General features: G+C 46.0%; 2 protein-coding genes across 9 annotated transcripts in view; both read left to right on the forward strand.

The window, feature by feature from the left end:
- DST (dystonin) overlaps positions 1-16,637 on the forward strand; it is a 732,471-nt gene that overhangs the window by 417,803 nt on the left and 298,031 nt on the right. The window lies entirely within an intron of this gene.
- Positions 1-16,637, forward strand: part of LOC141100782 (uncharacterized) — a 49,568-nt gene that overhangs the window by 29,009 nt on the left and 3,922 nt on the right. The window contains exon 4 of the mRNA XM_073589455.1: positions 3,640-3,783. Within this exon, the coding sequence (XP_073445556.1) occupies positions 3,640-3,783 (144 nt within the window). The remainder of the gene's footprint in view (positions 1-3,639; positions 3,784-16,637) is intronic.

Raw genomic sequence — 16,637 nt, forward strand, 5'->3', positions numbered from 1 at the left:
CCCTCAAAGGGATAGGCGTTCGCAGAGGTGTCATAGGAAACCCACAACGTTTAGCAAAATCCAAGTTCATCAGGTTCAGAGCCGCTCCTGAATCCACAAAAGCCTTAGCGGAAAATGTGGACAGGGAGCAGATCAGAGTAATTGCCAGAAGAAGCGTAGGTTGTACACCACCCACAGCAAATGTGTGTGCAAAACGTTTCTCTCGTTTAGCGCAGACAGAAATAATATGAGAGGCATCTCCACAGAAAAAACACAGCTTTTTACGCCTTCTGAACTCCTGACGTTGCGCCCTAGACAAAACTCCATCACATTGCATAGGTTCAGACATTTGTTCAACAGGTGGCAACATTTCTCGTGTAATTTTACGTTCACGTAAACGCCAATCAACCTGAATGGCTAATGACATAGAATCGTCAAGACCAGAGGTAACAGGAAATCCCACCATAGTATCTTTTACGGTTGCTGACAAACCCTTCCAAAAGAGAGCTGCCAAGGCACCATCATTCCAGGTAGTAAGGACCGCCCACTTTCGGAATCTTTGACAGTATAACTCTGCAGAATCCTGACCCTGGCTCAATGCCAACAGGGCTTTTCCAGCTTGATCAATAGCATTAGGTTCATCATACAACAACCCCAAGGCTTGAAAAAATGTGTCCACATTAGTTAGAATAGGATCATCAGGTGTCAAAGAAAACGCCCAATCCCGGGGATCGCCGCGCAGCAAAGAGATGACAATTTTAACCTGCTGCGTAGAGCTCCCCGACGAGCTAGGCTTCAAGGCTAGAAATAATTTACAATTATTCTTAAAATTCAAGAATTTAGACCGATCCCCAAAAAACACATCAGGAGTAGGGATCTTTGGTTCAGCAGCATGTGAATGAGCAAGATAGGCGGAAATTCCCCGCACTTCAACAGTGAGCTGCTCCACAAGATCAGACAATTGCTTAATCTCCATTAAGAAAAAATTCCTCCTACGGCCCCAGAGAAAAAGAGGAAAAAATATACATAAAAAAAAAAATTCTGAGACTTTTTTTTTTATTACAATTCTTTCCTGCTATTGAGTACCCTAGAATCTGCGGTATGGCTGGTGATTCTGTTATGAATGAGTCACCGGAGGAGGAAAAAAACAAAAATGCAAGCTAAGAGGTTGATAGCTAGCGGATTGCAGACCCCTGATCCTATTCATAACAACTAACAGTAGCCGTGGAGCGTTCCTACAGTGGTCCTAGATGCCTCGTCACAGCTGAAGCGCTAAATAAGCCTAGAGAAAGAAAGAGGAAATCTAAACTGCCCCAGAGCAGACCCCAAAGCAATAGACAGCCCCCAACATGTATTGTCGGTGAAAACAGATGAAAACACAAACACTGACAGAAAGACAGGCAGAGCAAACGATGGGGCCCAAATAACTAGATAGGAAAGGACAGAAAAGATGCTGATTGCAATCCGCAAAAACCCTACCAAAAATGTCCCAACACGTCTGATAGGAAAAATGGCCCTGAAGTCACTAGACTTCAAAATCCCTATATCAGCACTCTGATATATTCTGAAGACAGAGCAAAAGAGATTTAACCGATCAGGGACAAAAATGGAAATTCAGCAAAGCCCCAGCCGGGGCTGGCTGAACACAAAACTAAGCAAATCAGACAATCTCATGGAACAAAAACAGAGCAAAACTTAGCTTTAGAAGACAGGAACTGAACTGGAGGCCAGAGCTCAGAGCAGAGAAATCACCAGCAACTCTACAGGGCGTTGCTGCCTTATATCCACTCAGAGATTCCGGATGTCCAATCGCAATCCACCTGTTCAGGTGACAGGTCTCCTATCCAAATCAATTTCACCCCCTCCTTTCACCAGCAGAGGGAGTTCATCGGACATCAAAGGTGAACGAGAAAATGAGCTCACAACAGTTAGGGTTGGGCTATGGTTAGGGCTAGGGTTAGGGCTCGGGTTAGGGCTAGGGTTAGAATTAGGGATAGGGCGAACTAGGATTGTGGTTAGAATTAGGATTAGGGAATAGGGTTGGGATTAGGGTTGGGATTAGGGTTAGGGGTGTGTTGGGGTTAAGGTTGGAGCAAGAATTGAGGGGTTTCCACTATTTACCAACTTTGGGGGTCTAAAAATTGGGGTCTAAAAAAATCATTTTTTTGGAAATAAAAAAGACTTTATTTTCACGGCTATGCGTTTATAAACTTCTGTGAAGCGCTTGGGGGTTCAAAGTGCTCACCACACATCTAGATAAGTTCCTTAGGGGGTCTAATTTCCAAAATGGGGTCACTTGTTGGGGGTTTCCACTGTTTAGGCCCATCAGGGGCTCTGCAAACGCAACATGATGCCCGCCGACCATTCCATCAAAGTCTGCATTCCAAAATGGCACTCCTTCCCTTCCGAGCTCTCCCATGCGCCCAATCAGTGGTTCCCCCCCACATATGGGGTATCGGCGTACTCAGGACAAATCGCTCAACAACTGTGGGGGTATGATTTCTCATGTTACCCTTGTAAAAATAAAAATTTGGGGGTGAAAAGATCATTTTTGTGGAAAAAAAATGGATTTTTTATTTTCACGGTTCTACGTTATAAACTTCTGTGAAGCACTTGAAGGTTCAAAGTGCTCACCACACATCAAGATAAGTTCCTTAATGGGTCTAGTATCCAAAACGGGGTCACTTGTTGGAGTTTTCCACTGTTTAGGCACATTAAGGGCTCTTCGAACGCAACATGGCATCCGATCTCAATTCTAGCCAATTCTGCGTTGAAAAAGTCAAACGGCGCTCCATCCCTTGCGAGCTCTGCCGTGTGCTGAAAAAGTGGTTTACCCCCACATATGGGGTATCGGCGTATTCAGGAGACATTGTACAACAAATTTTGTGGTTGATTTTCTCTTTTAACACTTGTGAAAATAAAAAAAATTGGTTCTGAAATAAATTTTTTGCAAAAAAATGTTAAATGTTAATTTTTTCCTTCCACATTGCTTTAGTTCATGTGAAGCACTTAAAGGGTTAATAAACTTCTTGAATGTGGTTTTGAGCACCTTGAGGGGTCTAGTTTATAGAATGGTGCCACTTTTGGGTATTTTCTGTCATGTACACCCCTCAAAATGACTTTAAATATGATGTGGTCTCTAAAAAAAATGGTTTTGTATATTTTGTTGTAAAAATGAGAAATCGCTGGTCAACTTTTAACCCTTATAACTTCCTAACAAAAAAAAGTGTTGCTTCCAAAATTGTGTTGATGTAAAGTAGACATGTGGGAAATGTTATTTATTAAGAAATTTGTGTGACACATCTCTCTGATTTAAGGGCATAAAAATTTTAAGTTTTAAAATTGCAAAATTTTCAAAATTTTCGCCATATTTCTGTTTTTTTCATAAATAAACACAAGACTTATCGAAGAAATTGTACCACTAACATGAAGTACAATATGTCACGAAAAAACAGTCTCAGAATCAGCGGGATCCATTAAAGCGTTCCAGAGTTATAACCTCATAAAGGGACAGTGGTCAGAATTGTAAAAATTGGCCTGGTCATTAAGCTGCAAACTGGCTCTGTCGCTAAGGGGTTAAGCTTCTGTTTAACTCTTATAAACAGTAGTTTATCTTTAGCTTTTTTGGGTTAAGTCTTTTTTTTCCCATTTTCTTTTTAGGATAAGTTAGCAGAAACCCATCGAGACTTACTCAATCGACTACAATTTTTGGCAGACTGGATAACCTCCAGTAACGAAAAATTGAATATTTCAACAAGCAGTAATGATGTGGATGTTGTAAAGCAATCTATTCAATCTTTGAAGGTAATAGTATTATTTTTTCCTTAATTTGCATCACACAGACATATTCCTCTAAGCTGTGTTCTATCACATGGGTTTTTGTCCTCTGTGTGTAGCGATAAATTTGCACCATGTATTTGAGACTTTGAAGTGATCCTCAAATTGCGACAACCCAATTTTCTATATATTGTGGTGTAGTTACCACTATGTCAGCTAGGGGGCGCTGTGTGGGTGTCCCAGGACGGGTGTACAGGCACATTCAATGTGGTAACAGGAGCAGGGTCCTAAATGACCATTATGGGTCTCAAGGTGGGTGGCCTTGGGATGCAGGCTCCAGGGTGTATTGATCAGCAGAGGTACTGCTGATCTTTCTGTTACACTGTGTCAGGGAAGCCTGTGTGTGTCTATACAACCTTTAGTGATGTCATAGCCATGTGATCACCTGTGGGTGTGGTTACAGGGCTATGTAATTGAGGTGTTTGGCACATGTGAGAGAGTGTGAGGGAGTCTGTCAGAGTGTGAGAGTGTGAGAGTGTGAGGGAGTCTGTCTGAGTGTGGACAGACTTCCATGTGTCCAGGTGGGACACTACAGAGGTTGTATATGGGGAGGACTACACCTCCCAGCATGTGCTGAGACTCTCAGTCCGAGTCTGAAGCCACGGACGTTTATGTTCTTTTGTGCCTAAGCTAGAGGCTATTTTGGTGATACGCTGATTTATGGTTTATGGAGCAAATAAACCTCATGAACTTTGGGAAGAACCTGCCTCATGATTGTCTCCCGCTGCACCTAAGCGAGTCGCATCCCTACAATTGGTGACAGACTGCGGGCAGCGACTCCCAGAAGCACGTGTGGCAGCGCTGGCGATTCTGAGCCAGGAGAGCAGACGGTCTGACAACCGTGAGTAATACTGACCGAGGTCAGAGAAAGTGACTGTGTTAATATTTGTGGGATACCTCTGAGGCGAAGAGGCGTCCGAGAACCTGTGTGGCCGACACAGGTAACAGACAGGAGTCTGTGTTGCACTGACCAGGGTCAGTGAGAGACTGTGTCCCTGGAGGGGTCAGTGAGCAAGGTCCTGGAGGGTCAGTGTTGGGAGGAGCCCTGAAGCACGTGCTATGACCTTGGACCTGGTGAGGCGTGTGTTGGGCAGTCTCAGGTGGAGACGGATGTCCTGAAGAGCACTCGCTGAGCCCTTGGACCTGGTGAACCCGGTGTGTTGGGAAACCCTGGGAGGAGGGCTGCTCCCTGAATAGCACCCGGTGTGCGCCTGTGTGTTGGACGGTCTCAGGCGGAGACGGTACGTCCTGAACAGCACACGGACAGGACATGAGAGACTGTGCATGTGTTTTTGTTTTTTTTTTCTTTTCCTCTGCAAAACCTGAAGGTGCTTGCTGTGGCTCAGTGGGGTCACGAAGGTCTCGCAGCACAGGGTCCTGGTGTTTTTCCTTTTTTGGGATCTGCCCTGGGAGCATTGGTAGCAGACGCTGTCTGTCTACACCATCCTGCTGCAGCTTTATTGCATGTGACTAAGCGGATACAGTAGTTGTGGCTTTACACAACTATTGAGGGTGAGTACCCTGTATCATTGCTTCATAACCCATTATACCTGCACTGGTAAGGCCCTATGGGCGCGCTTTTGTGGTTTTTATCTTTGAGGGTGACAAGCGGTTTCCGGTAACCCGGCGGGGTTAAGAAGGGGACAAGCGGCTTCTGGTGGATCGGTGGGTCCACGAAGATGGTGCAGCAGGAGCTGCAGTGACACCAGCCGCTGTGTGTGTGTGTGAACAGCAGCCGGAGGTGCCGGTGATCAGTGACAGCAGGAGCTGTGGTGGTGCCAGCAAAGACTTGTGTGGTATCGTTAAAAGACAAACTGTACTGTGTGAACTGTGGCCTAAGAGGTTCTGCAGGACGGACATGGGGAAATCCCAAAAGGGGGCGGTGACCCAAAAGGGGGCGGTGACCCAAATTGGAGTGGTAACCCAAAAGGGGGCGGTGACCCAAATTGGAGTGGTAACCCAAAAGGGGGCGGTGACCCAAATTGGAGTGGTAACCCAAAAAGGGGTGGAGTCCCAAAAGGGGGCGGTGACCCAAATTGGAGTGGTAACCCAAAAAGGGGTGGAGTTCCAAAAGGGGGCGGTGACCAAAATTGGGGTGGCAACCCAAAGCGGGGTGGTGGTCCAGAAAGGGGCCAAGTGTGAAGAAGTGACAACACTGGGTGACTCAGTAGATATGTCTGGAGTACCGCAGTGTATGTGCAGGTCTTTTTCAGAATGTGGAATATCCTTTCCGGGTAGTAATGACGGGCCACAGATGTGTACAGTGATGCTGCACCGGGAAGGAGTCTTTGGTCGGCTGGACTCAGAGAGTCAGGTGACTCTGACAGGAACTCCTCTCGTTTTCTCTCTGACCGAGAAAAACGTCAGGGTTCGCTGTAAACACGGGGTCACGGTGAACTACGCAGTAGACACAGTAGTGTTTGAGGGGACCAAAGGTGGTGAGTGCCAAGGTAGAGGAATACCACGGGACTTAGTCTATGCCTGGGAGAGGGGCCGGGACTTTCTTTTGTTTGATGACGTTTGGTCTGACGATGGAGATGCTTCGACTGTGGGACAAGCAGACACTGAGACAGTGACGGCTCCTGACATGGACAGGTCAGAGGTAGAACTGACCAGAGGAAGAAGTACATCTGCCCAACTGACGGACCTGACGTCTCGTGATAAGACAGATGGTGGGCTGGGAGATGAGACTACTGGACTAGACACATTGGTGCTGGACGGTAACTGGAGGGTTCACTCGACTGGGGTGACTGACCCAGTGGTACCCTTTAACGATATAATTAAAGAGGTAGTGGTGCGACACGTGATGGACAAAAGAGAACAAGATCGTGAGATACAGCTGATAAAGGAGACTGTAACAGAACATGTCGAACGGGAAAGAGTCCTAAGGCAAGCAGCTGAGCACAGAGTGGATGAGCTGGAGAAGGAAGTCTCTGAGCTCAGAGGTCACCTGTCTGCTTGTAAAACCATGAACAAGACCCTGTTGGAAGATATGGAGGGGCTCAGAGAGGCCCAAGAGAAGCATCAACAGGAGATTCTCAGGAGAGAGGATGAGCGTCGCTACCTGGCAGAGGAGCGAGATAAAGTTCTGCAAGAACTCAGTGGAGTAGTAAAAGGTCTTCTACAGGAGAAGAAGTGGATGGGCGAAGACGTACAGCGGCCTTGCCCAACTGATAGCAAGGCAGAACTGCCAAAGCCCATCTTGGAAAAGGGTCCTGAAGACTGTAAATCTCAGGAAGATGGTGAGCCAAGAGCTGCACAAGACAGTCACCCGGTCATGGCAGATACCTTGAGGGAAGTGTCCGTGGGGAACCCAGAGCCATCTGTCCAGGATGAGAGCAAGTCCATGACCTTCAAGTGCGTGATGGAGGTACCCGAAGACGTGCGAGAAGCGTGTGCCAGCGAAGGTGTGCATGAGACCTTTAAAAAGGCAGTAAAGGCCTATAGTGTGAGCTGGGCACCAGAAGCAGACCAGTTGGTGATACTGGCAGAAACGGAAGACACAGAGAGAAGGGTGGCTGTCCTGAAGGAGATGCACCTACAATGTCTCCGCACGAAACAGATGCTCGTGAAGCGTAATTGGAAAGCCGCTCGACGTCTGGAGCTTGCAAGGGAAGCACAAAGTCGGCTGGGCTTTGTGGAAGACGTAATTCCGGTACCCAGAAATCTGGTGGGGAAAGTCGTTGGCAGACTTGGAAAGGTGATGCAGGAGATGGTGAATCGATCCAGTGTGAAGAGAGTGAGGATCCCACCTGCTGGTGAAATCCAAGTCATTGTTGAAGATGACATGGTTCCTGTCATTGTGGTTGGTTCAGTGGAAAGCATTGGGAAGCTTCGCATGCTCCTGGAATATCGGGTAGCGTACCTGAAGGAGATTGAGCAGCTAAGACAGGATCGACTGCAGATGAATGAGCAGATAGAGAACGTCAGGTGGCGTCCACCTCCAACCCAAGGTGTAAGGACCCGAAGGGATCCTCCAAGGAATGAAAGGACAGGTAGTCGAAGGCAAGAACGTCGAGAGTCCGCAAGTGGCCGGTCTAATCTTAGTAACATAGGCCCGAGACTTGGCGGTGGACATAGCGACAGAGGGTCAGACTCAGACCAGCCAGTTGGCCCAGCTGGACGTGGGACTCATGACCGTGCGAACTGGGAGAGCCAGCCAGTGAGAGAAAGGTCGCGTGATGAAGCACACTGCAGACAGGTGGAGACTAAAGAGTGTCTGGTCACACTGACGGACGTTGACGGGAAGGCCAAAGCCCAAGGCCGAGATACTGACCGCTGGGGACAGGGGAGGCCTAACGTAAATATGCAGTATGACTACCGAAACAGACGGAGATGGTCCTCCCGACTGGTAGGGCAAGGTGACATGGGTGCCAGGTCTCAAGATCCCTGGGTGATGTCATGTGTTCAACCCCACAAGTTTGAACAGAGGGTGGAGGTATGTGGTGTAGTTACCACTATGTCAGCTAGGGGGCGCTGTGTGGGTGTCCCAGGACGGGTGTACAGGCACATTCAGTGTGGTAACAGGAGCATTGTCCTAAATGACCATTATGGGTCTCAAGGTGGGTGGCCTTGGGATGCAGGCTCCAGGGTGTATTGATCAGCAGAGGTACTGCTGATCTTTCTGTTACACTGTGTCAGGGAAGCCTGTGTGTGTCTATACAACCTTTAGTGATGTCATAGCCATGTGATCACCTGTGGGTGTGGTTACAGGGCTATGTAATTGAGGTGTTTGGCACATGTGAGGGAGTCTGTCAGAGTGTGAGAGTGTGAGGGAGTCTGTCTGAGTGTGGACAGACTTCCATGTGTCCAGGTGGGACACTACAGAGGTTGTATATGGGGAGGACTACACCTCCCAGCATGTGCTGAGACTCTCAGTCCGAGTCTGAAGCCACGGACGTTTATGTTCTTTTGTGCCTAAGCTAGAGGCTATTTTGGTGATACGCTGATTTATGGTTTATGGAGCAAATAAACCTCATGAACTTTGGGAAGAACCTGCCTCATGATTGTCTCCCGCTGCACCTCAGCGAGTCACATCCCTACAATATATATATATAGCTATATACACAGTTGAAACCAGAAGTTTACATACACTATATAAAAAGACACATGCATGTTTTTCTCAATATTTGGCATGAAACCAGAATAAACCTTTCCCATTTTAGGTCAGTTAGTATTACCATAATTATTAATATTTGCCAAATGCCAGAATAATGAGAGAGAGAGAATGTTTTAAGGCATTTTTAATACTTACTGCAAAGTCAAAAGTTTACATACACTAAGATTACTATGCATTTTTTCATTTCTGGACTGCTCCTATGATGATGTCATTTGTTTGAAAGCTTCTGAATTTTTTTTTGCAACATCTGAGTTAGAGACACACCTTTGGATGTAATTTTAATGCACACCTGAAGCACACTGCTTGTTTGTATAACATCATGGGAAACTCTAAAGAAATCACCCAAGATATCAGGAAGAGAATTGTGGACTTGAACAAGTCTGGCTCATCCTTCAGTACAATTTCAAGATACCTGAAGGTTCCTCGTTTGTCTGAACAAACAATTATACGCAAGTACAAACAAGATTGGAGTGTCCAGCCATCATACCGCTCAGGAAGGAGACAGGTTCTGTGTCCCAGAGATGAGCCTGCTTTGGTCCGACATGTGCATATCAACCAAAGGACAAAAGCAAAAGACTTTGTGAAGACTATCGCAGAAGCTGGTAAGATTGTATCAATATCCACAGTGAAACGAATACTGTATCAGCATGGGCTAAAAGGCCACTCTGCCAGGAAGAAGCTATTACTCCAAAATAAACATAAAAAAGCCATGTCATGTGGCCTGATGAAACTAAAATGGAAGTTTTTGGGCAGAAAGACCATCGTTATTTTTGGCGGAAAAAGGGAGAAGCTTGGAAACCTAAGAACACCATCCCAACTGTGAAACATGGGGGTGGCAGCATCATGTTGTGTGGTTGTTTTGCTGCAGGAGGAGGGACAGGTGCTCTTCACAAAATAGATGGCATCATGAGAAAATAAGTTTATGTGGCAATACTGAAGCAACATGTCAAGTCATCAGCCAGGAAGTTAAAGCTTGGGCAGAAATCTATCTTCCAAATGGACAATGACCTGATGCATACTGCCAAAATGTTAGCAAAGTGGCTTAAAGATAATAAAGTCAATGTTTTGGAGTGGCCATCACAAAGCACTGATCTCATTCCCATTGAAAATTTATAGGCAAAGCTGAAAAAGCAGGTGCAAGCAAGGTGACTTACAAACCTGGATCAGTTACACCAGTTTTGTCAGGAGGAATGGGCCCAAGTTCCGACCAACTATTGTGAGATGCTTGTGGAAGGATATTCCTAACGTTTGACCCAAGTCATTCAGTTTAAGGGAAGTGGTACCAAATAATAATGAAATGTATGTAAACTTTTGATAATTTCCCTCAGGATTAATAAAGTGTATCATATCGTAAGCATAATAAGCCTAATTGACCTTAAATGGGAAAGGTTTACTCTGATTTCATGTCAGATATTGAGAAAAACATGCATATGTGTCTTATATATATATATATATATGTGTGTGTATATATATAGAAAAAAATCAGGCAGCGCTCCAGTTCAAGATAAAATTGTGGGCCATAATCCAGCACCTCCCAGTGGTGCAACGTTTCGACCTCACAGCACGGTCTTTGTCAAGCACAAAGACCGTGCTGTGAGGTTGAAACGTTGCACCTCAAGGTGCTGGATTAAAGCCCACAATTTTACCTTGAACTGGAGTGCTGCCTGATTTTTTTTCATTTATATTTTGCGTTGGACAACCGCACGACTCAGGAAGTGTTGCACCCAAAATATGCTCAAGTTTGTGCTGCTATCTGTCTTTTTTTATATACAGTGTATATATATAATTTTCTAAGTACTGTATTTTTCGGATTATAAGACACTTTTTTCCCAAAAATTTTTTGGGGAAAATGGGAGTGCGTCTTATAATGCAGATGTACCTTACCGGTCGCGGTGGAGCAGGGTCCCAGGGCCGCTGCTGAAGGAGGCAAGAGTGGAGCATTGCTGCAGGCCACAGGCTGGGATGAGGGGGTGTTCAGATGTGCGGCACGGTGCTGTGGGTCTGCGGCGGGTGTCTCCGGTGCTGCGGTGGGTGTCTCCGGTGCTGCGGACGCTCTGTCGACATCTTGTGAAAGGCCAGAGCCCCCGCATTTCCACGGTTTCCTATGCAGTGGACTGAAATCTCAGCGCTGAGTTTTCATCTGTTGAGATCTTGATGCCGAGAGCTCCATTTGCACATGCGCCGCCACCGGCAGCCATTTTCACAGAGTCCACTGCATAGGAAATCATGGAACTGCGGGGGCTTTTAGCCTTTCACAAAATGTTGTCAGAGCCTCCTCAGCATCGGAGATACCCGCAACACCAGACACCCGCAGCGGTGCGCCGCACATTGGAGCAACCCCTCGTCCCAGCCTGCAGCAATGCAACACTCTTGCATCCTACAGCAGCGACCCTGGGACCCCGCTTCACTGCAGCCACCACCCCCAGTAAGCAATAAGATGCATGGATTATAAGAAGCTCCACCATTTTATTAAAAAAAGTTTTTGTCCTATTTCTCTCCTCAAAATTTGGGGTATGGCTTATAATCTGGAGCGTCTTATAAATCCACAAAATATGGTTAATATATTTCTCCTTCACCACATTGGGGGACACAGGACCGTGGGTGTATGCTGCTGCTACTAGGAGGCTGACACTAAGTGAATACAAAAAATGGATAGCGCCTCCTCTGCAGTATACACCACCCACTGGCTCCAGATCGAATCAGTTCATGCTTAATGTCCGTAGGAGGCACAAGGGGTCTGCTATTCAGATTTCTAAAGGTGCTATTGACATGAAATTCTCATCAGATGTCTGTAACAACCCATCCAATCCAAACAGACAAAGGACTCAAGCTATAGATGTCCATAAGTTAGGTAATGTGTAATAATGAGAAATGACACAGGGAAAAGTTATTGAACAAGCGTACTTAAATTTATTTAATACATCGTCCAAAAAACCTTTGTTGGTGATGACATTTTCAATATGCCTCCTTTAAGGAGAAACTAGCTGCATGCATTGCTCAGATGCGATTGTGTCTCTTCTTCCACACAAACACACTTCATATCCTGAAGGTTCATCTGTGGGCTCCCTCTATGGATTCAAAGCCTTAGTTTCTTCCATAAATTTTTTATTGGATTCAGATCAGGTGATTGACTGAGCCATTCTAGCAGCTTTATTTTCTTTCACTGAAACCAATTGAGAGTTTCCGTGGCTGTGTGTTTGGGATCTGTTAATGCTGGCGGAACACACTAAATTATAAAGTAGTAGTAGGTGCGTTCGCAGCCCGGGGTCCATCGTGCAGAGGTGGTACACTTCTGCTAGACAATGGCGGAAGAATAGAACGGCGTGAAAACAGTCACACGTAGGTTACGTCACCCAGTGTGAACAGGAGCGGACACTGTTAATTCACAGAACCACACAGCCGCTGAACGTGGATGCTGGAGTCTGTTTAGCTCACAGAGCCCGGCCCAAGGGGCGCACAGCAAACGGCCACAGAACTCTACCCCATGGACACGGGGTTAGAGTCCCTCTAGGCCCACTGGGCGTGCGGCGTCGCTGCCACGAACGCCGCTATAGATGCTGGCTGTGGAGTATGGAGCACTTGCACTGAGGCATGCCGAGTCACTGATGATGGCTAAAGACTGACTCAGACTCAGACCTACCTACGCCTATGCCTGGGCGCTAGCAGGCTAGGCTGCACAACACATGCGTAGCAAGGGTAGGGGTTTCATAATGAGTCAGTCACCAGAGACATTCATACGTGCATTCATCACTCACTCCTTATAGTCTGAAAATACAGTCTATCCTAGCGCACGGCCGAGTGGCCATGCAAACCTTTTATAGCCGCGAGCGTCCGGGACCTTCCTGGCTTCTCGGATGGGCCAATCCGAACAGGAGCAGGACCAGAGCACGTGACCTTCGATCCCCAATGGGAGATCACTCCACGAGCATGCTCAGTGGCCTGACATGAGGACTTAGTCCCTGGAGAATTTCGCTGCTGAACAGCATATATTGCCGTAGCTGTGCCAGAGGTGGCAGCAGCAAGCAAACCCACGGAACTGGTCTGGGCAGAGTGCCGAGACCGACGAGTTTGCTGAGCAACTTCCTCTGCGGCTGGAGAGGAATGGGAGACCGCCGGAAGTAAGGCTCGAGATTCCCGCTGTGCAGTGACCGGAACCCGGCTCCTAACAGAATCATTGTCTTGCTGAAGTGTCAACCCTCATTTCATCTTCATCATCCTGGTAAATGGCAGCAGATTTTTATCAAGAATGTCTTGGTACATTTGTCCATTCATTTTTGCTTCAATGAAGTTTGCCAGTGACGTAAGCTGAAAAACAGCCCTACTCCATGATGTTCTCACCTCCAAACTTCACTGTCACTGTTCGTATGGTGTTTTTATGGTGATATGCAGTGCCTTTTGACCTTCAAATATGGTGTGTAATATGACATCCAAAGAGTTCACTTTTGGTCTCATTTGACCAAACTATATTCTCCCAGGATTTCAGATGCTTGTCTAAATGTTATTGTGGAAAGTTTAAACGTGCTTGAACATGTTTTTTGTTCAGTAATGGAGTCTTGCGTGGTGAGCATGCACACAGGCCATGGCGGTTGAGCGCATTGCTTATACTTTTCCTTGAAACAAATATACCTCCTGATTCCAGGTCTTTCTGTAGCTCTCCACAGTCGGTCCTCGGCTCTTGGACAACTCTTCTGATAATTATTTTCACTCCTCTGTCTGAAATCTTGCGGTGATCACCTGGTCATCGCCGGTTTATGGTGAAATTATGTTCTTTCCACTTCTGGATTATGGCCCCAACAGGGCTCATTGCAGTCTTCAGTTGTTTAGAAATTCTGTTGTAACCAATGCCATCAATATGTTTTGCAACAATAAGGTTGTGAATCCCCCACTTGACTTCAAAAGACTTTCAGAAAAATTTAGCAGATTCTGGAGTTGTGGTACATTGTTCTCCTGTTCAGAGACACCTGCACAAATATGGCCTTCATGGAAAAGTCATTAGAAGAAAACATCTCTTGCATCCTCACCATAAAATTCAGCATCAGAAGTATTCAAAAGAACAACTAAACAAGACTGATTCATTTTGAAAACAAGTCCTGTAGACCGATGAAGTTAAAATAGAAGTATTTGGCCACAATGATCAAAGGTATGTGTGGAGAAAAAAGGGCAAAGAATTTCAGGAAAAGAACATTTGGACAACCATTAAGCATGGGGGCGGATCAATCATGCCTTGGGGTTGTGTTGCAGCCAAATCCACGGAGACCCATTTCTCGGCTAGAGGAAAGAATGAATTTAATAAAATTTCAACAAATGCTTGATGCAAACATAACATCATCTTTAAAAAAGTTGAAGTTGAAAAGAGGATGGCTTCTATAAATGGATAATGATCCTAAACACACATCAAAATCCACAGTAGACTACCTCCAAAGGGGCAGGTTGAAGGTTTTACAATGGCCCTCTCAGTCCCCTGATCTGAACATCATTGAAAATCTGTGGCTAAACCTTAAAGTAGGAGGGCATGCAAGACGACCCAGGAATATCCCAGAACTGGAAGAATTTTCCAAGAAAGAATGGATGAAAATCCTTCAAACAAGAATTCAAAAACTTTTGGCTGGCTACAAAAAGCATTTACAAGCTGTGGTCCTTGCAAAGTATGGTGCTGCTAGGTACTAACTAGGGTGTGTCACTGGACTGCTGGAACCTGTGCCTTCCGCCTATTAGGTAAATACTTTGCTCCTTATTTTCATCCTTGCTGCTGGGCGGCCCTCGGTAAACACTCATGTTTCATATTTGTTATGCGTCCTTGGGCGTCTTTCACCTAATTTAACCATGGTGAAATGTTCACCTGTTATCTGGTAATGATTTGTTTTGGATGATGGAGTTATAATATAATTGCTCTGGCGGTGCACCTTTATTTTGATCATACACATGTATGTACTATATGCACTTTGTGACAATTTATGCACTTTATTTCTATATGTGTGATGTAATGATTCTGACTGGCCAGTACCCCTTGTTTTACCCAAGCGGTTTGTGCGGATTCCCGCACTCCGTTGTCCACCCCCCCCCCCCTTTTTGTATCTGGATTTGTCCTAATAAAAACCACTGATTTTATCTTGGGTTTTGTGGTCGCCTATTTTGGAGCTACTGCTCAGTTTTTTCTTCTAATTGCGACTGTCCATATTGTTCTTCTATTTGTGTCTGTCAATAATCTGCTATGCTGTTACTTGAATAATAATATAATGCAGACACTTGCCATTGGCAGTTTAATGTACTAGGTACTAACTATGCAGAGTGCCGAAACTTTTGCATCAACCCATTTTCCTTTTTAGAATATTTAATATTTTTAAAATTATATATATGTACAGCTCTGGCAAAAATTAAGAGACCACGGTACAGTTTTATAAAAATCTAAAAATCAGCTTCTCTACATGTCGGACAGCCATTTCATTCCAGTGTCAGTTGAATTCCAACCAGAGTACACCTCATTCTACTTAATGTGCTTCTGATTAGGTGATTACCTGAATCAAATCTTATTTAATAAAGGAAAGTATAATAAACCCTGCTGTGGTGTTCACAGTCCTCTTGCAATAGGAAAAGCTGGATGGCAAAACAAGTGCTAGTAATATCCCAAAAGTACCGTATAAACTCGTGTATAAGCCGACCCGTTTATAAGCTGACCCCCCTAATTTTGGCCCAAAAAACTGGGAAAACTTATTGACTCGCGTATAAGCCTAGGGTGCACAGTGAGTGGCCCCAGATAATGCTGCACAGTGAGTGGCCCCAGATAATGCTGCACAGTGAGTGGCCCCAGTTTTGCTGCACAGTGAGTGGCCCCAGATAATGAGCACAGTGAGTGGCCCCAGATAATGCTGCACAGTGTGTGGCACCAGATAATGCTGCACAGTGAATGGCCCCAGATAATGCTGCACAGTGAGTGACCCCAGTTGTGCTGCACAGTGAGTGGCACCATCATGTTGCTGCTGCCGCTGCCTTCGTTACAAAAAAGCCCAAAAAACTGTATACTCACTTCCTGCTCATCAGCGTTGCCGGCTCTGCAGTGACTGTTCAGGTAGAGGGTGCGTACTAACTACGTCGCGCCCTCTGACCTTAATGTCACTGCAGAGGACTCAAGACAGTAGAGCAGCGGTGGAACGGGCACAGGTGAATATGGCTCCCCCCGTTCATACTCACCCACTCCTGGTGCTCGTCTCTGCAGCGCAGCCCCCCTGTTTGTTCCATGTTCTAGGTGCCGCTGCTCTTCCTGCTTCAGCGGTCACGTGGTACCGCTCATTAAACTCATGTATATGTGCATATTCATGACTTTAATGAGCGGTACCACGTGACTGCTGAAGGAGGAAGAGCAGGGGCGCTGAGAACATGCAACAAACAGGGGGGCTGCAGAGACGAGCCAGGAGGGGGTGAGTATGATCTCTGACACTCCCCCGCCGATTCCCCCCGGTATATGACCCGCGTATAAGCCGAGAGGGGGGGGGGGGATTTGGGACTTTCAGCCCAAAAAAATGGGCTGAAAAATCTCGGCTTATACACGAGTAAATACGGTAATGGGAATGAACAAATAATTTTTAACCGTGCCAAAGGAGTTCAAGTCTTGAGTGAGGAAAAGAAGGGTTCAATTCTAGCTTTACTAGCAGAGGGATACAGTGAGTGTCAGGTTGCCTCCATCCTTAAAAGTTCTAAGACTGTA

Source organism: Dendrobates tinctorius, unplaced genomic scaffold (assembly GCF_039654945.1).
Source record: "Dendrobates tinctorius isolate UK_male_01 unplaced genomic scaffold, ASM3965494v1 ptg000107l, whole genome shotgun sequence".
NCBI classification, from domain to species: Eukaryota; Metazoa; Chordata; class Amphibia; order Anura; family Dendrobatidae; genus Dendrobates; species Dendrobates tinctorius.